The 24,388-nt window shown below is 36.4% G+C and overlaps 1 protein-coding gene across 1 annotated transcript; it reads left to right on the forward strand.

The window, feature by feature from the left end:
* The first annotated feature begins 569 nt into the window (after positions 1–569).
* Positions 570–24,381, forward strand: anpepa (alanyl (membrane) aminopeptidase a). The gene is made up of 20 exons (XM_047392861.1): positions 570–1,713; positions 2,791–2,930; positions 3,016–3,161; positions 3,760–3,880; positions 4,546–4,700; positions 4,838–4,951; positions 5,804–5,947; positions 7,699–7,764; positions 8,531–8,596; positions 8,682–8,824; positions 10,221–10,300; positions 12,996–13,135; positions 15,096–15,151; positions 15,494–15,641; positions 15,844–15,932; positions 16,410–16,520; positions 19,409–19,576; positions 19,677–19,817; positions 21,966–22,029; positions 23,462–24,381. The coding sequence occupies exons 1-20, from the start codon at positions 1,106–1,108 to the stop codon at positions 23,612–23,614; spliced, it is 2,853 nt and encodes a 950-aa protein (XP_047248817.1). The 5' UTR covers positions 570–1,105; the 3' UTR covers positions 23,615–24,381.
* The last annotated feature ends 7 nt before the right edge of the window (positions 24,382–24,388 follow it).

The raw sequence follows: 24,388 nt of genomic DNA on the forward strand, positions 1-24,388 counted from the left end.
GTGATGGTGTTGGGATGATTTGCTGCTTCAGGTCATGGGCAACTTCCAATTATAGTTTGAACCATGTATACCAAAGGCCTAGTCAAAGTCAGGACTTAAGTCTAACTGAAATACCACAGCATTAAATAGGCCACTTATGTTTATAAAGCTTAATTTGTCGCTGAATTCAAATTATTCTAAATCCTCTAAGAGGGCCAATAAATTTTCACTGCGGAGTAATAACCTGAAAAGCTGTCTCTGACCCTCCTCCACCAGAATCCATCCTCACTGCTGTGTATCTCACTTTAACTTTCTGAATAAAACGAGACGAGAACATCTGCTCTTCACATTCAACCACTTTTTTCCTATCTCCTCCTAGTTTGCTGATTTGTATTCCTACGTTTCCTTTGTTGAAATGAGGAATTTGAGCAGAGAGGTGATGGTGGTCGAACCTCCCCAAGGACGAGCTGTTTTGCAGCCAGTCCTCCTTTTTTTCTGCTGTATCCAGCCCCCTCAGATGTCCTTCCCCCATTTGCCTCTTGTTTTCAGGGACTTTGTCAATCTCACAGAGCTTTCTTGCGGACGCATATCTTTGGAAACCTCTGCAGCAAGAACCTGCTAATCTGTGGATGGGAACCTTTGTAGAGACAAATGTGGCAGACTGAATATTAGGACTCCTGCTACGATCAGAAGAGACTTAATTTTCTTTGTGTCATGACAAGCACTTGGTGATATTTGTTTTTGCAGTTTGTGCTGTGTTTATAAATAGGAAAGTGTGATGGCTTGGATACTGCAGCCTTCCCAGAGGTTTACCTAACCCTTGCATTAGTGGTAAGAACCAAGTAACCGCCTCCAGATGTGTGAGAGAGAGCACTGCCTGACTATTTACAATGAACATCGCCCTCTTCACACTCCAACTTACTCTTTGCTCCTTTGGCAATGCCCAGGTTAATGCTTAATCCAAGTGCAGACCTATAATTTCTAAGACCAAGCCCTGTTTATGAGATAGAGGTAAAGTGGATGCCTGCAGATCAGTTGTGCTTGTACACAGGTAGATACACTCAGAGAATCATCTCCAGCTTTTACGGAAAGGAACTTTCAGGGCTGGCCAAAGGAAGCTGCCACAATGCCCAAAAAATCCGGAGTATCCAAAGGCTTTGCCGTTGCCTTTGTTGTCCTGACGATTAGTGCCATCGCTGGGATGATCTCCATGATGGTTGTTTACGAGATTCAGACTAAAGGGCTAAACATGACTGCCCCGCCAATCATAACGACCTCCACTCCACCTCCGCCACCGGTTATGCGATTGCCGAGGTCCTTGATTCCTGAAAGCTACGACATCATCCTTCAGCCTCACCTCTACACCAGTATCAAGGAAAAGGTGAACGTCACAACCCCAAACCAGACGCTGACCTTCATTGGAAACTCCACCGTGCACTTCCAGTGTCACCAAGATACAACGTACATCTTCCTCCACAGCCTTGGACTGAACGTTTTTGCTCCACGCGTGATTGACAAAGACACGGGCAGTCCAATAAATGTCCGCTCAGTCAAACACCACAAAGATGTTTCTCACTTCTTGGAGATTAATGTGGATGGAAGATTTAAAGCTGGAGGGAACTACAGTTTGTTTTTGGCTTTTGAGGGAGAAATATCTGAGTATCTTCAAGCACTGTATGTAAGCAAATATACTCAAACCAACAAAGAAGCTGTAAATGAAACAATAGAGGAAAGGTAAGTGATTATGGAAAAAATCTTTCTAATACATTTTAGACTTCACTCTTACTGATAAAATAACGACACCCTAGGCAGAATTAATCCTTTTTTTTTTTGAAAAAAAAAAAACTTAAACGCAAAGAGTACTTCTAAGATAATGTCTTTTTCTGTTGGATATTAGGTCATAAAAACACAAACTAAACAGACAGAGAGGACTTAAGAAACCCTAAAACTTAAAATTGAGGCTAAACTTTCTAATTTTAAGTTTTACAGCGCCTGTCTGAATATGACAAAAAAGGCATTATTTGATATTTATGTTTTTGTTTATACCCACTTTAAATCTGATGGAAGGCCATGGTATTTAAGAGGTCTGACAGTAAAGAGCGAATTAAAAGTTTGCCTTTAAGATGGTGTAAAATGAAGAGTTTTGAATTTGAAGGATAAAATCCTCCAAACTTTTACAACTTTTTTTTAAATTGATGTAAATATCAGCATTAAGTTTAGAAAACTGTAGAATATTTCTCCAAGACCATTAACTTTACAAAATTATTTGTAAACCTTCTTTAAACTTCTTGTAATGTTCTTTTAGCCTCATTCCAAACAATTATAACAAACTAAGGCTGAAATTTAAAAAAAATAACAAAAATATGTTATGGATTGATTAATTGATGTAGGTTTCTTTTAGACATTTATTGACTAAACTACTTAAAAATATAAACATTTGTATTCTATAATTTTTATATATATTCTTATCTTTGAATTTAATCTATTTCTTTTTTAAAGTCCTGTTTAGGTATTTACATCGCAAAGTTAATAGAAATACCATGAACCTGACCCAAAAAGATGTTATTGAAAATTTCTAAAACTGTCCACGTACAAAATAGCCCTAAATTTGTAAAAGAAAAATGAATCATGTTTTCTTGTAAAGCAAAATGGGGCTGATTTGGGTTCTAGACTTAGTATCCCAGTATTTGATATATCAAAGATTAAAGTACAACTCCTTATTTATCTAAAATACATCCCTATTTGTTTTTTTGTTTTTGTTTTATGTAACTTCTGATTTTACTACAACTCTGTCATTTTTTTTATTCATAGATTCCTTGCAGCCACAAATCTGGAGCCTACAAGTGCGAGGAGATTATTTCCTTGTTTCGACGAGCCAGACATGAAGGCTGCTTTTCGGTTGAAAGTCATCCATAGACGGCAAACAACAGCTCTGTCAAATACAAGACGAAGTAAAAAGAAATAAACGAAGAAGAAATCCTTGTGCCTGGATGTAATGTAGTGACTAATGTTATTCTCTATCATTTCCTCTCACAGGCCCAGATTCCTATGTTTTGGACGAGGACTGGAAATTAACCAGTTTTTTTGAGACACCGAAGATGTCGACCTATTTATTTGCCTTCACAATCTCACAGGATGACTTCACATACATCGACTCCTCGACAAGCACTGTGAATATTAGAGTAAGTGTAGATTTAAAAAACAATTTTGTTGTTTAGAATTTGGGTTCATAAATTATTAGTTTTCTTTATTAACTGGTTAAATTAGGTTTACCTAAAAACTTTGATTTATTTTGACTTTAATTTTCTAAAGTACGTCTTTCAGCATCATGAGCCAAATCTGTTTGTAACCAACAGAGATCAGGCATAACATTATGATATGTTAGATATGTCAGTTGATATGTTAGAAGCAGGAAAAATGAGAAGCTCTGGGTATTTAAATGATCTCGACAAAGCTGAAATTGTGATGGCTCAGTCCAGTTGAGTGTAATTCTGTGTAATTTGCTGGACAAACAAGTCCAATAATGGAGGCTCAACCTCACAACATATAGGATATAGCGGATCTGTTACTAACATCTTGGTACCAGATACCAGAGCAAACCTTCATTGGTGTTTTGGATTCCAAGCATCCAAGCCTCAGGGCTGTTTTGGCCATAAAGGAAGAACTAATCCATTATTATACGTATTATATGTTCATAATGTTATGCCTGGTTAGTTTACTTTGTAAAGTCTTGTTTTTGTTTCTAATACTGAAAAAAGTTTCTGTGTTTTGCTCGTGCAGACTTATGCCCGTCCTGAAGCCATGGAAGCAGGACACGTTGAATATGCCGCCAAAATAACTGCAAAGATTCTCGAGTTCTACGAAGGACATTTCGGTCTGAAATATGAAATGAACAATCTTGGTAAGACAATTATATAACATAGCTGCCAGACTAAAGAAAAAAGGTGAACATTTTGTTTCAATTCTTTTCTGGAAATATATATATGTTTTATTTTTACAGTATGTAGCTCAGCTAATGGTTGTTAGCTTAATTGCCTAACATGTTGCTTGGTCACATAGAAATTGCTCAGTAGTGACATGAATCAAAAACACTGTAAAGCATTGACATTTGAAAGTTGAAATTGTGGTGTAATTTATGCCCCCTGATTTACCTTTAAAAGTGTAAAAGTTTGTGTCCTGAAACTGAACATAAATTACGAAAATTGCATGATTCTTTTTTTGTATTGAGTTTGTGGCATTATAAAGGAACATTTTAAAAGAAAAAAAGTACACTAAAATGGTCGTGTAAACAACTTCTTGTAAGAAATGTCATATATTACTCATATTTTTAGATGATTGCCCTATAATCTGTCGGATGCCTGTTTTTTCACATAATGAATGACTTAACGTGTTGAACTTCACGCTTTAGACCAGTATTTATTTTTGTGGGGCTTTTTAAAATTACTTTTCATCATCACTTTCACAAAATCACAACAAATATTGCTAAATAATTTAACAAACTGTCAAAGCAGACCTTTACATGTTGTTTAACTTTAGAATTTTCCCAAATTTGTTTGTCTTCTTTAGATCAAATTGCTCTGCCAGACTTGGAACCTTTAGCAATGGAAAACTGGGGTCTGATCACATACCAGGAAGGAGCTTTGCTCTATGAGGAAGGAGTATCATCATGGTTACACAAGGAACTAATCACCTCTGTCATTGCTCATGAGTTGGCACACCAGGCAAGAGGGGAAAACATAAATTTCCTGGAATCACACAAGATACATAAAACAAAACACCTGAATGCCTCACAGACCATGCCATACTGCCATTTACTGCCTTGCAGTCAATTGATGCTGAAGCTTTGTTTTATCAACAGTGGTTTGGAAATCAGGTGACGATGAAATGGTGGAATGAAATTTGGCTCAATGAAGGGTTTGCCACCTACATGTCCTACCTTGCAATGGACCATGCTGAGCCATCATTTCAAATAGTAAGTTCAGGCTGGCGTCCCGTGATTTGCTGCTACTTGATCTTAATAGCGCCAACGTCAGGAGTAAGTTTTGAAGCGCTGCTGATTTGCTTTTACAAGAGAAGAAAATGCCAGAGACTTCTTCTGGTTTAGACAGCAAAGTATTTTGGATTTTTTTATCTGTGTGATCAATTTTGGCCTCTCTGGGTTTCCACTAGCCTAATATTTGGAAATCTTTAAATTTTTAATGTTTCTGTTTGGCTATTAAAATATTTATTTTATTGTGACATGAAGGTTTTCCAACAATTTTTACTAAACTAACCCAATCTTCAGGAAAACCATGAGACCTGAATGTTATTAGGCTTTTATCATCCAAGTCATCCTAAAAATGTAATCTGATGATCTTCGGTTGAAAGTAGCTGCAGTTTCTCTGCTCTTTTATTCAAAGGCTTCTTCCATTTTGACTGACTGATAAGAAGTCCAAGGTATTTGACCTTTTGTTGGGTCTTCATCTCTTCAAAGATCTTTAAAGCTTTAAAAGTCAACTAAATCTTAGGAATTCCCTTGAAGCTCTCAGAATAACTGATGAAGAAGCACAAGTGGCATCAATAACATTTCAGATTTTTGACAATACTACACCGAAATGCACTTACTTTTCTTTTCTAAGTTACATATTTATTCTTGACTCAGTTTGAGAACTGATAAAATGAACAAAGTTTAACTTTGATGATACAAAGCAGGATCAAATTTATTTTATATGTCGAAATAAGTTTTTTCAAAATTTGTTATTTCTTTAGCAAACTCAATAATTGACCACAAACCTATGTACTCTTCAGGTGTCATTGAACAGTGTGTTGTCTTTATTTTTTGCAGAAAGAGAAACTTATCATGGATGACCTCCACACCGCGTTTGAGGAGGATGCTCTATTGACATCCCATCCTCTCAGCACTCCATCGGATTATGTCCAGACACCTGGTGAGATCCTTGGGATGTTCGATGCTATAAGTTACAGCAAGGTAAAATACCACACAGATGCACCCATATTAATGGGGATTATTTACCCCTCCTATATGTCTATCTTTATGTTTTTGGTTGTGCCGTAAGCACGTTTTTTTCATCATGTTTAATTCATCAGTGTGTAAAGAAAGAGGTTATGATGTAAAAATCAAGTTTCTTCACATCAAACTTTATACACATGCAGCCATGGAAGTGGTTGGAACACCAGAATTCATTGATTTGGTAATGTGACCCAATACGTTTGGCACTATAGTGTATTTTTTAAGCTTGCATAATTTTTAAAGAAATGTTTTAATTATTTAATTATTTAATTCTTTAATTTGTTTTATTAGACAAAATGAGTGTTTTCTTATAAATGACTTCCCATTTTAATCATTATTTTGTAGGGCCACAAGACTTAATAGTAAATCATGTAGCTGTACACTATATATTTCCCCACATTTAAAGTATACATAACTTATACATTTTATTTCTTAGCACTGGTGATAAACATTGGCCAGTGAGAGATTGTGATTACATACTCAAGTGAAAATAGTATGGTTTTATAGTATCATCATAAACAATATATCACATGATCTAACAGCATCACGGTGTATTTCTTTAGTGCAAAAATAATCTAACATAATTATGTAAGCTATACCAGTGTTAGGCTTACACTTTTGTATTACTTTAATTTTGACTAAAATGTTTAAGCAGAAATATAAAATAGACACCTGCTAAAATTTGTTGAAGTCCTCATTGTGCAGGATATATTCCCTCTTTGCTGCTCCTTATTGAGTACCATAGAAATAAAAATCAGATTTTAGCTGGTTAATTAGTCAGACTATCTGCTCAGGTAGCCAGCCTGCAGATAGCTGCAGACATGATATTGTAGGTTGCCAACTGTTGTTTTGTTCAGTGGTGGGTGACGCTGCGTTAGTTTTCACATCATGAGGGATCCTTTTTTTCTTTAATTTGACATTATTATTTTTATTATTATCCAGTTTTAAGAAAAAACAGAGAAGAAAACAATAAAAAAAAAAAACGATTCCTGACGTAGGACCTCGACAGTATTTGTATTTGGAATTTGGAAGAGCTGTTTTAGTAGGTTGTGAAAGAAAGGAAAAATGACCTTATTTAAACACATATCTGTAGTTCTAAAGGAGCAGTTTTGTCAGTGTCTTTTGAAGATGGAAATATTTCTAAACAGCCAAATTCATTTTTCTTTTAAGCAAGATAAAAGTGTGGCTGCCTTCTTTCAGTCATCTGACTGGCAGGGCACAGCAACAGGTGGGGGAGGACCAGTGTTAGCAATAGCCAGCTCATGTCTAATTGGATTTATTAATTTCTTTTCATGACTCATTGGCCTGCAGAACATTTGTTTTATTTTCTTTAAAGCTTCAGAGAGCACCAAAAATATTTTTGCATACTCCAGTAACAGAGATGGCAGCAGAACAAAGTTTTCAGTTGGATGCAAAAGGTTACACCTTTCACGTAGTAAGAATGTCTGTTGGGATTTAACCTAAACTGCTGGTTCAAATTTGATGCGTTTGTGGTGAATCTACAGCACTGTATTTATTTTTTTAAAAGACCTGGAAAAAGTCAATTTAATTTTGTCTTTAGTGTTACTTTATCCTTCTCTGCTTTCCTGAAGATCAACTGCTTCTTTGTGCATATTTCTTGGAAAGGGTTCCATCAGATTACTCTTGTTTGTCCTTATGAGAGCATCTGTTGTGTTTATAATAGGATCTGATTTGTGTTTACTCTGCAGGGGGCCATGGTGCTGAGAATGCTGGCGAACCATGTGGGTGAAGAGAGATTTCACAACGGGATCAGAGTAAGGCGCTGTGTTTAAATTTATGTTGACACGCATGATAATGTGGCTGAAATCCTTACAAATGCATCATATGGAGTCGTGCAGATATTCAAGGCGATTCAAAGATGGCCTCTGATCATAACCGTCTGTTTAGAGTTAAAACCAAAAAGCCTCTGCTCCTAGCAGGAATGCCCTTCAGACATTCTTCAGCTTACCAAACTCAGATGAATCATTTTAAGGGTGGGGAGGGAAACCAGAGCAGAGTAGATCTCTAATTTGGTACTTTAATTGGGTTTTAAAATATCACTGATGGAATCGTTTTTTTTGTATGTTCTGCTTGTGCAAGCAGTCTTGCAAAGTATAAAAAAGATAAAAATGTAAACCAACAGATCATTATTCATGTTAAATATAAATGTCATTGTCTAGATTGACTTTCTTCAAATCTCTTAGTAATCTGATATTTTGAAAAGCAAAGAAAGTGCACCCTCTGGTAGTAATGAAAACATTTCATAACATTAATATCAGTTGCTCTTTGGGAATTTATATACACTACAATCATTGAAATTAGGCAGTGAGAATTGAAAGGCTATGTGTCTTTGTACAATGAATGAATCAACTGTAAATGTATGCTGTGCAAGGAAACACTAGTAATCAACTCAGATTTAATTCATCTGAGTTAAAGAGAACTACAGAACTTTAGAGCCATTTTGCATGTGTAGTTATTTTGAAAGCAGCAATGTTTGGTATAATTCCTGTTTCTCATTCAGCTTTGTTTGTTGTCCTTTAGGAGTACCTCAGAGTCTACCAAGGAAGAAATGTAGAACAGGGCGACCTGTGGGAGTTGATCCAAAATGTAAAAATCTTGTGTTTTAAAAGTACTTCAGTGATTCAGTGATTGCATCAGGTAATAACATCTGAACCTGTGTTCTTTTTTGCAGGAGGTTGATCAGAATTCGTTCAATATTCCCAGTTTCATGAAAAGTTGGACCACTCAAATCGGATATCCCGTTATCACCATCAACACTACCACCGGAGAATTCTACCAGAAGCACTTCCTCTACAACAGCTCTGTTGTATCCAGGTATGTGCTTGTCGCTGTCTCTTATTAAGTCACCTTAAAACGTCATGACAGTGAAATCAAGGACTTTTATCTGTTTTACATACAGTATATTTCACGGTTGTTGGTCTAATCATACGTTTGTAACTAATTATACATACTAGCCAATGTATCCATAGAACTTTGAGCTTTAAAATAGAAGTCATGGACTCTAATAGTCTCAAAACTATGGCACAACATTAGGACAATAAATAGGAAAATTATGTTGTGTACTGAAGCTACTGGCTCATTTAGGTACTCCAAAGTTAATGCTTCTAAGAGCACCCTGCTGGATCTCCAACATATTTGAACATCACTGGATTGTGTTCTGCCCTGTAAAGAGTTTTGCGAATGAACTCAGAAGTATTCGTGCATACATTTAAAATCTGTGCTGGTCTCATGCTCTGAAGCTTAAAGTTGTGTTTCATAAGTCACTCTGCAACAATTGTATTATATAGAATTATATTACAAATTCTACGAACCGCTATTCATACTTTCTGTCTTCCTCTGCCCTCCTTCTAAGTGCTCCAGAAATATTAGTTCATAATAAGTAAACATCTCTATATCAGCTCTTTATTGCAAAAATGTTCATGCTGAAATTTGAATTTTCAATGTTTTGCTTGGAACAAATATGCCCAAACTTTACACAGTCCCTTTTAAAGTTGTGGGTTATTATTTTTGAAGGGAATGAAAAGGTTTGTGTTTTGTTAATAATTTCAAGGCTACCAATTAATAACATTTTGAATTGGTGGAGATAAGACGTTACTTGCCTTAAAGAAGATCACATATGGGCATGCTTACACAAAGTAGCACATGACTATTCATCTCTGGGCTGTTTCTCTCACAAAGTCTGATCATAGATGTGTCTTCTGTTAAAAAGAGGTTTTTGGCCAAGTTACAATCTCCTGAATTTCTTTTGTCAGGTTCACTTTTTGAAATACAAAAGGTAATTCCCTGCAGGCCAACATGTATTTATCTTTCTGTCAGGCCTTTGTGAAATCTCTGCCTCTGATTACAACTGAGTATAACTTTGGCCCTGCAGAATGTTTAGAGTCTATGTTTTTTAACTGCGTACGTCATGAAACAGGCCTGGAAATACACATAATGATTTAGCAAACTGTGACCTGGCTTTAATTTGATTTAGCTCCTTCCAGACCTTCCTCCTCAGCGCTGGGCTTGGGGGACTCTGAAGGCAAGCTGTTGCACAAAATCCCACCATTTTGAGGCAGATCTTATGTCTCTCTCCGTCTGCAGGCTATCTCAGTTATGTTTTGCTTAAAAAGCCTTAGAATATATACTGTATGCTGACATTCAGAGTCACTTCCTGCATTTGAAGCGCTTTTGCCACATTTTACCATATAACTCTTTTTTCCCTGTTTAGTTTATTGTGGGAAATCCTCTTTAAATTCACTACAAATATCACCCTACCTAAGTCCATCGAGCTGGTGATCAACAAACCAGGTAACATGCAGGAACACACAACTCAACAAAAATAACAAAATTCTTTTTTTTATACATTATTTTTGTTAATAGAAATTTTTACAAAGAACAAATAGACAGAAATATAACAGTGAAGATAGCGGACAGGATCAATACAGATTCACAAATCCAATCATTTGTAATGTGTAAATCAAAAGCTGAGTCACAGAGACATATTAATTAATACATCATATTCATCAAGACTCTTGGCTACCGCAGGGAAAAATATATCAGTTCTGCAAGTTATAGAATAAGACACCTGCACAGGACAGAACAAGCACTATCACTACTTCAGCTCCACAGAAGAAGTCCAAGGTTTCCAGTACCATTCAAATTTAGCACTTGTATATCTAAGAGATAAGGTCAGATGCTCCATCCTATAAATCTCCCCATGATTTCTTTCCATTCTGAAATATACGGTGGCCAGAATATGACCCAACTATTTCTAGGATGGACAGCACTTTCAGTAGACTTGTCTCCTGCAGGTGATTTTCTTAAGAATGTCGTCTGCATATGCACAAATTTTGTGTTAAGTATCTCCATTATATCATTGTCCTCTCTAACCGCCTGAATCAGAGGTTCTATAAATAATGGAAAGAGAGCAGGACTGAAGGGGCATCCTGGTCTGCATCCTCTTTTGAGTGGAGAAGGTTTGGATAGATTACCATTTACTTTAATTTGGGCTGTAGGTGAGCAGTATAAAGATTTCAGACATCCTATAATTTGGGAGTCAAAATCAAACCGTTTAAGGACCAGATATAAATTATCCCACCAGACTGAATCAAGTGCCTTCTTGGCTTCTAGGCTATTAACTACTGATTCTTTATCACTTATCCTCATTTTGTCAATAAGATGTAAAGCTCGTCTCACATTACCCGGTGTTTGTCTATTTTTTACGAAGCCCGTTTGATCTGCGTCAATTAATTCTGGGATTATGTTTTCCAAGCATTTTGCCATCATCGATGTGAACAGTCTATGTTTAATACTGATATGGGTCTGTACGAGCCACACTCAGTCTTTACCAGGTTTAGGGATCACTGAGATCACCGCTTGTCTTTAGGATTTTGGAGTCTCCCCTCCCTGCAGGACATGGTTAAAACAATTATTCGGTATATAATAACAAAATTCTTAACCTTCAGTTTAATCCAGACTGAAGAGACCTTTAAAAAAACTTTAATATTATTGTTTATAAAGCAATCATACAGTTGTAGTAGTAAGAGTGCTCCCCCTTTCCATTGTTGGGAATTATGTATCAGGACATAATAAAATGATCTGGTCTCATTATCAAAATCCAACTTCAAGGGTTTAAGAATGACAACCTCTTAAAAGAGATAGTTCCTGTCTGTTTTCTGCCCTGGAGCATGCAAGTGTGTTTTACCACAATTACAAGGTCAAACAATATCAGCAATGATCTCAGAGAAGCTACTGTTGCTCCTCATCAATCTGTGAAGAGTCGTTAGATCTTTTCTAAACAATCTAAATTCTACCGTTCTACAGTGAGAAAGCTCATCCACAAGTGGAGACAATTTTAAATGGGTGCTAATATTCCTGGGAGTGGACATCCCAGCAAATTAACCCCAAGGTCAGACCATGCAATGCTCCAAGATCAATTGACCACACAAACTATCTTTTACATACGTAGCTTTATTTATACAACTGTGTATGTATATATATATATATATATATATATATATATATATATATATATATATCCAATAGACACATAAGACCAAACTAGAAGGTTTTAGCCAGAATGAGCAGTCTTGTGTTTGGAGAAAACCTAATGCAGAAAACCAGATCAAACACCTTGTATCAACTGTCAAGCACAGTGGTAGAAGCTGATTTCTTGCACGTGTATAGCAACAAGAATATCTGGACACCTTGTACTTATTTAGTCCAAAGTGTGTCCAAAATTCAGTCGAAGGGACAAGTAAGTCTAAATTCTTTCACTATGATGCAAGAGACAATTAAAGTACTGTCACTGCATCTAAAGTTGGTTCTGCAAGCTACTGAATCATGGGTGTATTGAGTTTTTCCAAACAGGATCTGGAATATTTCTTGACAATTGAATCTATATTTAAAACATTTGAGAATTTGGTAAAAGACCAGGTCCCTTTATGTGCCAAAAAAAGCAAACTGAAATAAAATCAAAAAAACCCTCCAAGTAGATATGCATCAAGCATGCAGATGGTCAAAAACATGAAACTAAGGGAAGGAAAATAAATCAACACCAAAAACTGGAAACAAATATTGTATAGAGGCCAAATATGAGATAAAAGAGACAAAAAATGCAATAAAATGTGGAACAAATGTTCATTCACTCTAGACATTATAGAACCTCAAAAACTGAGTGTGATGGCGCAGCACTTGTGGTGTAGGGGGTTATACGGAGGCCTTAGTTCTCGATGTGGCAATTATTCTACAAATGTGCAAAATAACTTTAAAGAGACAATTTTAGATTTAAGCGAAAATCAACCTCTAAAAGACATTGACTTTAAGTTTGGTGTTTTGTTTGAATGCAGGAGGGTTTGGGGGAGGTTTGAGGTTTGTGCGAAGAGGCCTGAACAGTTCTTATTTGTCCTGGGAAACAGAACTTTTCTAACTTTGTTTTGTGTTCTTTTCCAAAAGTTTCTGTTTTATGTTTGGTTTAAAAGTGTTCTACAAATATTTTTGTTAGGGGTACAGCAGATGGACGAATTGATTTCACAGAAAGGAGAGTGGATCCTGGCAAACGTCAACTGTACTGCATACTGCAGAGTCAACTACAACCCAGAGAACTGGCAGCGCCTGCTGAGTCAGCTGGAAACAAACCCAGATGTGAGTCAGCAGCTGAACCAAACATATTTTAGATTCCGCTCAGTAAAATGTTTTATCAGACAAGGAAAACATTGCATGTTTGTCATTTAAGGCGATGCAACCATCTGTGGATTCATTATCAAATCCTTTAGAAATGACCCAGTCAGAAATCTCATTGGTATAGTCTTGATGATTTGCTTTAGGTTTATTATCAACAATAAAAGCATCTTAAATCTAAAGATTGCTTAATCTCTGTGCTGATCTACATCTACAAAAACAGAAACATTTCTTTTTTTTAAAAGGGTGAAACACGAGATTGGTTTTGGACTTGGAAGCTGTTTAATCCCAAAAGATGTGCAGTCTTCTCTCAGAACGTTTTCCCAATTGCTGATAATCCCGAACAGATGATGTCCAAGACGGCCAATAAACGCACATAAAACAAGTCGCCAGCCAATGCTCTGAGGCTTATAAAATTACAGAAACTTTCTGTGGTCTGATTCTGGCCCTTGTATCAACGGTCTCATCAGCATTAGAGCATGTTTATGGATTGGTTAGTTGCTGTCAGGATAAAGTCCTTCAAGGAAGTCACAGAAGAAAAAAAAAAAAATGTGGTTCTAAGTTCCCTACCTCAAACTTCTTCCTTTATTTTAATTATGATCCTCACTTTCAGAGAAAGTGAGGCTTCTCAAGAAGTCTCGTTATATGACGAGCAAAAAATTAAGTTTGAATAGCCAAAAACATTTTTAGGAAAGCACTCTGTAAAGAGAACAGTCAGGAAATTAAACAAGATTAAAGTTAATCTTCCGATTTGCCCGCAGTAATAAAATCATATGCGACATTTATAACTTCACAGGCAATCGATACACTGTTGCTTTTGAACAAGGGATCTATAAACACAATTTTGTTCTTCATTGCTTCTTAACTAAAAATTTGTAAGTTTTTAACCTTCTGGATGAAAACCCGGAAGAACAATGTCAGTCTTATATTTTGCCTGAACAACACATTATTGCCAACTATATTTCCCCACCCATCCAAATCATTTAATTTGAAGTGTTCCAATCACGTCTATGGATACAGGTGTATAAAATCAGCATGGCGTCTCCAAGCATCCGTGAGAGAATGGCTCTGTTTTTCAGGAGCTTGACTCTCTCCCTTAGCTCTACTTAGGAACTCTTAATGCTTCAGCATACCAAGACATTTTGGCCACTTTTATTCTCCCAATTTTGGGGAACAGTTTGAGGATGGCCCCTTCCCCCAACATGACTGCACACCAGTGCACAAGACAAGGTCTACAAACACATGGATGAGTGAATGAACTTGACCAGGATACACATAGTCTCAACTCCACCCAGGCAGAATGCCTCAGGGATGAAAGCAGAGATTATAAGCCAGGTCATCTTGTCCAACTTCAGTGACTGATCTCACCGATTGTGCTTTGGGAAGAATGGACAAAAATACCGAAAAACACACTACTAAACTGGAAAGCCTTCTTTGAATAGTTGAAGCTGTTATAGCTGCAGAGAGGGGGCTGACATGATCTTAAACCATATGGCTAAATAATGGGAGGTCACTCACGTTCATTAGTGGCAGATTAGCAAATTATCCTGGCAATATTGTGTACATTTGCTCCCAGGGGGAAGTCTGATTAATGCTTCTAAAGGAAACATTATTAAAACACTAACAAATGGTTTTCTAGAAGTTTGGATTCCTCTGGAAAACAATTATATTTAAATTACGAACAGTGGCCTAGATCATTCTGAGGCTTCAAATTAAGATATTTACACAAATGATCAGCCCAGTAAATACAGCCAGCCAGAGCAATGTAATGTAGACTTATACTGAAGGAAAAAAGCAATCATGACTCCCTAATCTAAGCTTAATACATGCATTAATCAGTATATGTGTCTTTAGTAACTAGTAGAGCTGTTGAAGTCTTAATATTTGAATTATTACGTAATGCAAATAATCCTCTCCTTTCCAGCGTATCCCACTGATGAACAGAGCACAGCTTATTGATGATGCCTTCAACTTGGCAAGGTATGGATATTTTTACACCATTAGTACAAATATTGAGAGAAAAAGTGAAAGTATAAGTACTATACATGCTTTTATTCAATATATGAAAATATTGGACTTTAGCCCAGTTTGTTGAATGAGGGTACAGCTCCAATCAGAGGAAATGGGGGAATGATAATTAAATTTTTAAAAATATGTTTTCAGTGATTTGGTTTTCAAATATATTTTTAACAAAGACTTGGGATGGATTTATTGATTGAGTGACCATGCACTGATCTAATACAAATCTCTTGTTTAATTGGACAATGAGGATTTTTAAAGATGTCTGTGCAAACTGGGTCCATCAATCTCTGTTTTCCTCAGAGCGAAGCTGGTCAATGTGACTCTGGCTCTGAACTCAACCCGTTTCCTCCGTAAAGAGAAAGCTTTCCTTCCCTGGGAGTCAGCTGTTAGAAATCTGGGGTACTTTGTCCTCATGTTTGATCGCTCTGAGGTGTACGGACCCATGCAGGTAGGTCCCAATAAAAAGATTTTGCTTAAAATAATCAAACATTACCTTGTCTTATTATGTAAGTTTGTCTTAAACACACGTTAAGTTGATTTAAAAATTAAAATCAGGATACTCTTCTAAAAGCTGATGTAGAACATTATAAACAAATATTATACTTTGTAAAGTCTACTCTAAAGCTCTTTCTTTTTCCCTTTCTCTGCAGCTTTACCTTCGACATCAAGTAGAGGAGCTTTATAACTTCTTCAAAAACCACACAGATTACTCAACTGTCCCAGAGAATCACTCATTACAGTAAGCGATAATTTATTTCACAACCTGGAGCTCTTAAACTACCAGATTAAAATGGAACAATTATTTCCAGGTTAATCATCAACAGATTTGCATGTTTGGAGTCTATAAACTTCCCAGCCAGGCACTTTTCATACTGTGTACATTGGCTCAAAGTGCACTGGCATCCATTCATTGCAAATCTGACAATAGGTATGCAAATCTTTCAGGGTCTGTCAGGGATTTCATTTCCTGCTTTTGGAAAATGAAGTATACATAATTCTTGTAACTATTATTTTTTCTACCATTTTATATGCCTATTCACATTTTAACCCCAAGCCTGTTTTGAGAATGTAATAGGTTGTAAACATAGACTTGAATTAGCCATCTAGCAATGAAAAATAGTGTTATTAAAATTAACATTTTGTTTAGAGTTGATGCTAAACTGTATTTAAATGTGTTGTGTTAATGACTGCCAACCATCTGTACTATTATCTAAAGGCACAACCAGATCACTGCCATAGAGGTGGCCTGTTTCAGTGGACTTCTAGATTGCATAGAGATGGCTACAACGATGTTTGCCAACTGGATGAACACAAACTCCACCAACAAGTATGGTTTGGGATGAGTAGAATTTCTGCACCTCTGTTTTCTGAAGAGCTATCATTTGAACGCGGTAACTATAATAGCATCCCTTGCATTTGGTAGTTTTGCTCTCCCCAGCACTGATTTAGCAAAGGTAGGTGTTGTCCAGTCACTTTTTGTGTGTCTTGTTGCAGCATCGTAGTTCATTCTAATGCTGCACCCTTCTGGACTTTCAAACTCTATAATTAATTTTAAAAAATCCCAATTTTATTATTATTACATTTAAAAGCATCTACAGAGATACACCTAACAAGCAACTCAGATGAACTATGTGATATTGTCTAGTAGGTTATTTGAAATGTCCCTAGGTGCCGTTTTAGCCATCATTGTATGTGTTGTATATACAAGCTTGAAATGTGGTTGTGTATCAGTCCACAACTGTATGTAATTATGAGCAATTACATGCATTTGTGGTACTACTGATACACAATTGCATGCAATGTTTGTGTGTGAGTACTTGCCCACAATTGCTTATAAGTGCATGTAATGTTTATGTGGCGTAATGGAAAGAAAAAGATAATCTTTTCTAACTTTTAATCAAACACATTTGGTGTTGATGTGTTTGGAGTGTCTTCAGCTTTTAAGTCCAAGTAAACCAGAAAATCTATTTGTTTATGAACAGCCAAATAGGAATGATTAAATTACAAAGTATAAAAACATATTTTAAAGTTATACTTCTATACCTGGAGGACAAACAAAATGCCTCGACCTGCAAAAATAGAAAACAAAGCAAAATCAAAAGTAGGGCTGCAGGGAACAACTATTGTTTGATAATCTCAAGAAATAATTTGATTCAACTTTATTCCAATTTTTCCTCATTAGAATTTAGACCGTTATCATACTAAAACAGGTATTTTGTTAAGTCAACATTTATTTTTTCTTCATTTCAACAACTCTCAAAGAAACATTGACAAAGCAGTTTTCTTCATGGGTTGGTGCAACGTCTTTTGCTCTAGAAACCATAAGAGAAGACTATTTTAGCAGTGTTTTTTCTATGACAGTCTAACTCTATTCTAAATCTCTCTCAAAAACACGTCATACCAGTTTTTTTACACACAGGCACCACTGCCATGTGCTCTAGAAAGCACAGCATTGTGCTATTTTTAACTTTTTCTAGAAAAATATTGGCTCTGTCTCCAGAACATCTGTGAGATTGCTAAATGCTCAGTGACTGAGCTAACTCCTCTGCAACACTGTTGCAATACAGTCAGTAACAGAGTTTGCATTTGTGTGGCTAATTTATTGAGATGTCAGTTTTCAAATGAGCAACTCAGCAGTTTATTACCACATGTTTTATATGTGCAGCAGGCATTTTGGATTATAGAGCAAATTGGTGAGGAATTTACAAAAGTGCTGCTTGCATGCCACAGCAATGACAGAATAACATTATTTGATACCATGCTACAATATGCAGACACTCTGTTGGGACTGAATAAAAATTGCTCAGCTTCAAATGTTTCATTCTTGTAGTGGAATCTGACCACGTGCCGCCACTCGCAGAGCATTGATATTTAATCACCAGATGGTCAGTTGATCCTTAAACATGAACAAAATGAAAACAAGATGATGATGTCACCATAAAAGGGACGCAGTCGCGACAGGACCCCGACCTTTACAGCCTTTATCCCAATAAATGGGTACTATACAAAATGGAGGCACATCAAAAAGAGACGCACATGCTTGAAAGAGGGCATTCATTTCCTCATATTTAGAGCCATGTAAAACTTTAACATGCATGGCAAAATAGGACAAAACAGCAGCTTAATGCTTTCTGAACAGAGATATTTGGTCACATGTAAGAAAATAAATTAGTTTAAAAGCATAACTGGAATAGTGTTGTCCAGGATTTAAACAGTATTCTAAACCGTTCTACAAATCCTGGGATTTACAGCTGCATTGTCAGTAAATACACAGTTAGATGGCATATTTCAAAGGTTTCAGGCTCGGTTATTCTGGCTGAGTATAAATACCTCGGTGTTCACCTGGACAACAGACTACAGTTGAGATGCAACTGTGAAGCCATCTACAAGAAGGGACAGAGCAGACTGTACTTCTTGAGGAAGCTTAGTTCCTTTGGTGTTTGCAGCAAGATGCTGCATATCTTCTACAAGTCTGTTGTGGAGAGTGTGATCTCTTCTACCATCATCTGCTGGGGAAGCAGCATCAGAACCAGGGACTTAAAAAAGCTCAACAAGCTGATAAAGAAGCCTGGCTCTGTTCTGGGGACTCCTCTGGAACCTCTGGAGATCATTGTGGAAAGATGGATTCCTCATAAAATGAAGAACATTATGGAGACCCCTGAGCATCCTCTTCATGAGATTGTCCTACAACAACAGAGTGTCTTCAGTCAGAGGCTTCTTCAGATCTGCTGTAAGACGGAGCGCTACAGGAGATCCTTCCTGCCCACAGCCATCAGCATCTACAACGGCTCTTTGAGGAAACCCTCATAATATGAGCTACAACAACATTTAATTTCCCTTTAGGATTAATAAAGTATTTTTGAATTTAAATTGAATTATTGCTGCAGGTATATTTCTAACTCTACAGTCAGGAGTGGGGGTTTCTTACATTCTTACTATGTGGGCTCATGAAAAATTGAATCAGATCAGATCAAAGAAATGAAAAGAAACATGATTTCAGTGCTACCTAATTTTAGATATTTTAGTTAGTTTAGGCTTTACCTGGACTTTAAATGTTTGAAGGGATGTGAGAACATTGTTCGCAACAGTATTATTAGAAAAAGATGTCCTGCATGTCAGTCGACGAGTTCTCAAAGAGGAATAGACTTGAGTCAACAGTTCCACATAAACAAGGGGTCCATTGAATTAAAGCATTGTTCTGTGTTTGTTATTTAGCATCCACCCCAATCTGAGGTCTGTAATCTACTGCCAAGCTGTGGCCGCTGGCGGGAAGAAGGAGTGGGAGTTTGCCTGGGAGAAGTTTCAGAGCTCCACTGACACCTCAGAGAAAGAGCAACTCAGACAAGCTCTATCCTGCACCAAGAAGACCTGGCTCCTCAACAGGTGATGTGAATAAATACAGCTCTCATAGCAGACATACATGTGATAAGGTGGAACCCAGTCACTAAGCATACAGTGAGTCAGAACTTTCTTTATCTTACAGATACCTGGAGTACACTTTGGAACCCGACAAGATACGTCTGATGGATGTTGCTTCTACCATCAATCTCGTAGCGGAAAACGCTGCAGGACAAGCACTGGCTTGGAACTTCATGAGAGCCCACTGGGATTACGTCAGTCAGGGGTAGGTTGATGTTTGGGCCGTAAGTGTCTGCTGTCTCTTAAGTATACATTTTCACAGAAGATGAATCATTTTATGAGTCATGAACAACTATGCAAAATACAGAGTTGAAACTAGGCTGGTATAAAAGGGTGAAGGAGCATTGTTTTTAAAACTACATATAATCGGGAATTAGGATCCATATGATTGTTGATTGGAAGAAAATTATATTATTTCTATTTTCAGTTATTTAAAACCACACACCAAAGATTCCAGCAGATCATTATTTAAAAAATAAAGATTAAGCCAAAATGTTATGTAGTTTGTATTATTCAGCATATTCCCAAAACTCTAGACAACTATAAAATATATAACGGCAAAAGATTTTAATGTGGTTGTACACCTCCACTACACAATAACAAATCAGGGAAAAAACTTAAACAGGTCACTGATGTTAAAAACGGCTTACAGGCTTATAATTTGCAAGCAGACAAGAATATAAAAATAGATAAAGTAGAAAAGTTTCCTCTATTTAGCCATAATTCCCAAATATGCATTAGCCTGGTTGAGGTATGCAAACATTAGGTAACACCAGGCATATGTCATATGCCAGTATGACATGTATGTAGTATGTAGTGTATTCTGACGGCATAACCACTATGCTATCGTGGTATTAACACTAAATTACAAACAAATGTATATCATAATCTAATTGTTTTTACTGCTTTTAAGACAGAAACACAACAAATATTCCCTTTGCTAAAATACCAGATTGGTTATCAAAGCTGTAATCACTGTTAAATTTATTTTCATACATTAACTTTATCAAAATGATTTAATAACTATCTTCTGAATGCTTACTGAGCAAAGCATTATGCCTCTTAGAGTAATGCCGGAAGTAATATGATCTGATGTCAAAAGGTCATTTAGTCAGGGTATCTGCTTGGGTAGCCTACCTGCAGTCGACCTCTTAACAGCGTTGAAAATATTTCAGGTTCCAGTTTAAATTTGTCTTTCTTATTAGAAAGGAAAAGGTGTAGTAACCTTTTATAAGCCTGCTGACCAGCAGTGTGTAGCTGCAGTCGAGGGAAGTGAAAAACTACAGTACTTTCCTTAAAAAGACTTTAAATTATATGTTGGAACATTTTTATGGTTTTAAACATTAAATCTATAAAATAAATACCAGAAGGTAACGCTGCCAAGTAGAATTCAGGAATAAAAACCATACTTAGACAATATCGCAAAAATCAGGTACAACAAAGATCATAATCAGTTAGGAAACTTTAATAAGTACAAAACTGCATCTCTAATTTTTTTTTTTTTTGTTCTTATTATACCAAATGCTTCCACTACATTAAAGGTGTGTATATGAATCCTGTATTTTGTCTGTAAGAAAATTTATATTTTGTTGATTTTTGCAGTTGCTGTTTTTTCAGTAATGTTGAATTTGTATTTTACATCTAGATCTTAATAAATTACATCATATTTTCTCCCAAGGTAATGTTCTGTTCAGTATTATGAGGATATGTTTTGAAAATAATAAAGGGATGTAGAGCAGGGGGAAAACACTTGCTGATAACGCTAAATTACACCATAAAACTGTATATAACATCCTAGTTTTTTTTTTATTTTTAGCTACTATATATAAAAGGTTGTGTTTGACCACCAACAAACTGATTGGTTGGTCTCACAGCATCACTCCACTGATGTTTATATTGGTTCTCAGCTCCATCTCAAGAGAAGATCTGAGCCACGAAGAGGTCAGCGTTGTCACGGTTCCATCAACTCACCCAGGGAGTTGTTGTTTACAGAGGCGTTGTGACAATTTAATGACCTGCGTTAAAGAGAAGTCATAAACAAGCAGCAGTTACATCCAGTGGTTTACAGTAATCCTGCACTGTGCCTTCAAGGACAAAGGTCCCGAAGGTTAATCAGTGCTTATCATAAACTTCTCTCCATAAAGTTTATGCTGTTACCAGGAAGCCAACTTATTTCATATCTAAGTATAAATATACACAAGATACAAGCCCTAATTTAATAATCCAACAATTGCTGTTTATCTAAAGTCAATTAAAAAGCCAAGAATGTATGCTCCACCCTCCACTCTGCTTGATTTGTTGGTTCCTTCAGCTTTTTCACTTCTTCTTAAATGCTGTTACTGATATTTTACAGAGATGCAGCTGCACTGATTGAAGGAGTGACCAGGAGGTTTTCCACAGAGTTTGAGCTGCAGGAGGTAATTTACTCACATTTTATCCGGAAGTGATGAGTAACCGTATCATCTCAAACCATGTTTTATTTTGATGATCAGGTTGCACCAGATTGGTAACCTGATAATCAACTTGAACACCCTGATAATCAACCTGAACACCCTGATAATCAACCTGAACACCCTGATAATCAACCTGAACACCCTGATAATCAACCTGAACACCCTGATAATCAACTTGAACACCCTGATAATCAACCTGAACACCCTGATAATCAACCTGAACACCCTGATACCTTATCAAACAGAAACCTGTCCCATCACGACCGTTCCGCGTCAGTAAAAAGTGTGGCATTATTATTTTCCACCTTTGATCCTCTATTAAATAAGAGCCATTAGGTTTATTCATGTTTATCCAAATGTTTTCTCATATTTTTATTGATCAAATTAATGTTTCAAAGGTCCAAACTCTTACCTCTCCAAAGAAACAGATTATGTAAACTAACTGTCTCATTATAATATGAGTCTACTGGTCAAAGCCTGGCTTAACTAAGGTTTGCGCTTGTGACAGAAGTTGAAAGTAATTTTCATTTCATGTTTCATAAATGTAACTTGACTTTCAAGCCTTCATTCCTCGTCTTGGCCAGTTATTAATGGGTCGTTCATAATGTTTAGCATCATATTTTAATAACCAAATGTTTGCAAACTTTTCTGTGATTTTTCTTTAACATTTATCTTGGTAAATATCCCAGCGATTTATTCATAAATTATTTTATTCATAAAATGTGTCAACGTTATTAAGAAATTAAGTGACTTACCTACAGCTCTTCTCTATCTTTGCATTATTAAGTAATTTTAGTCCAAAGGATATTTACATCCTAGTTTTAGGTGAAAATGTCTGTAATGTATCTATGACTTTTATTTTATTCTAGTTGTTAAACACCTATTTTGCTAAATATGATAAATATGTTTCCAAGTCTTCTATTTATTCCCATTTTCATATTAAATTAAAGCTTTAATTTTTTTTTAATTGTAGTTGTATTTTATATTTTAATATTTAGACTCAAAATCTTTATATTTTTCTGCTTTTAAAGAAATCCATAAATCTCAATCTTGGTTTTGTTAATTTATTTCCTATATTGCTGACGGTTTTGATCATAAATCAGTTGACAACATCCATCTGTTTATCTAATAACTAACGTTTGGTGTTAGGATTTATTGATTATCCTTACCTAATAACTAAATGCTAATGTGAGTCTGGAAAAGGAATATTTCGGCCTATTTCACATCAAAGTAAAATCATGTCATATGAACATATCTTTCATTTATCTGCCAGTTCCTCTAAAGATCAGAAATATTTTGAAATCTATTGTAAGCTTGTGATGAATAAAAACTATCATTGAAGATGAGGGATGTGTCTATATGATGTAGCATCCTAACCACCTGTTCATGTCTCCAGCTGAAGGGCTTCTTGGAAAATATGGAGTTGCACGGCGCCTACAGAGCCACGCTTCAGGCCATCGAGCAAACCCAAGTCAACATCCAGTGGGTCAAGGAGCATCGAGGGATTGTCCTGGAGTGGTTTGAAAGAGAGACTGCCGATCTAGAATAAACACAGCTGGCCGGTCGGATGGGCAAAGCAGCCGGTTTTTAGGCAACTCTAAAGTAAATCTGACTACAGATTAAGTTGCTTCAGTTAATCAAACAGAAGCAACAAGAAGTGTAGCACAGGGAGCTGTGCCTTTATTTATAGTGTATTTAATGGAAACAGTAGAAACATAGAAATTTTATTCCCTTTTCTGAATTTTGCATCCATGGTAAAGATGTCCTTATATAGTAAATGGCCTGCACTTGTAAAGCGCTTTATCTAGTCCGAGGACCCCAAAGCGCTTTACACTACAATCAGTCGTCCACCCCACCTACGTCGTAGCTACAGCTTCCCTGAGGCAGACTGACAGAAATGGGGCTGCCATTAAATCAGCACCACCACCATCAGAAATGTCTTGGCCAAGGATACAACGATTTGAACTGGCAATCCACCAGTTCCAAGATGAACCCCTATCACCTGAGCCACCGTCACAATGTATGGGACGACAGTGGGATTATTTGTATATGTGTTGCTGCTGCTGATTTATCAGAAATATAAATGTTTTGATGGACTGACGGTTCAGTAATCATTTCACTGTCTTAATACACAGCTTCAGTTTAAAAAACAAACTTAAACTAATCAGTCTTCACTCTGCTGGTTTCCAAACACACATCCACACTAACATCTGAATTTCTGTTTGTGCGTTATGTTGTAATCAAAGAATCCATTTATTGTTCTTGCTTTCATTTTGCTAAAATTGTTATTTTTAAAAATAAAAACATCAACGCTGAGCCTTTT

The sequence above is a fragment of the Girardinichthys multiradiatus genome, chromosome 2, assembly GCF_021462225.1.
Source record: "Girardinichthys multiradiatus isolate DD_20200921_A chromosome 2, DD_fGirMul_XY1, whole genome shotgun sequence".
In the NCBI taxonomy this organism is placed as follows: Eukaryota; Metazoa; Chordata; class Actinopteri; order Cyprinodontiformes; family Goodeidae; genus Girardinichthys; species Girardinichthys multiradiatus.

Coding starts and splice junctions, on each gene's coding strand:
- anpepa (XM_047392861.1), top strand. CDS start 1,106: ATGCCCAAAAAATCCGGAGTATCCAAAGGCTTTGCCGTTGCCTTTGTT. Junction 3,162..3,759: donor CAAGCACTGTGAATATTAGA/GTAAGTGTAGAT, acceptor TTGCTCGTGCAG/ACTTATGCCCGTCCTGAAGC. Junction 13,136..15,095: donor AGCTGGAAACAAACCCAGAT/GTGAGTCAGCAG, acceptor TCTCCTTTCCAG/CGTATCCCACTGATGAACAG.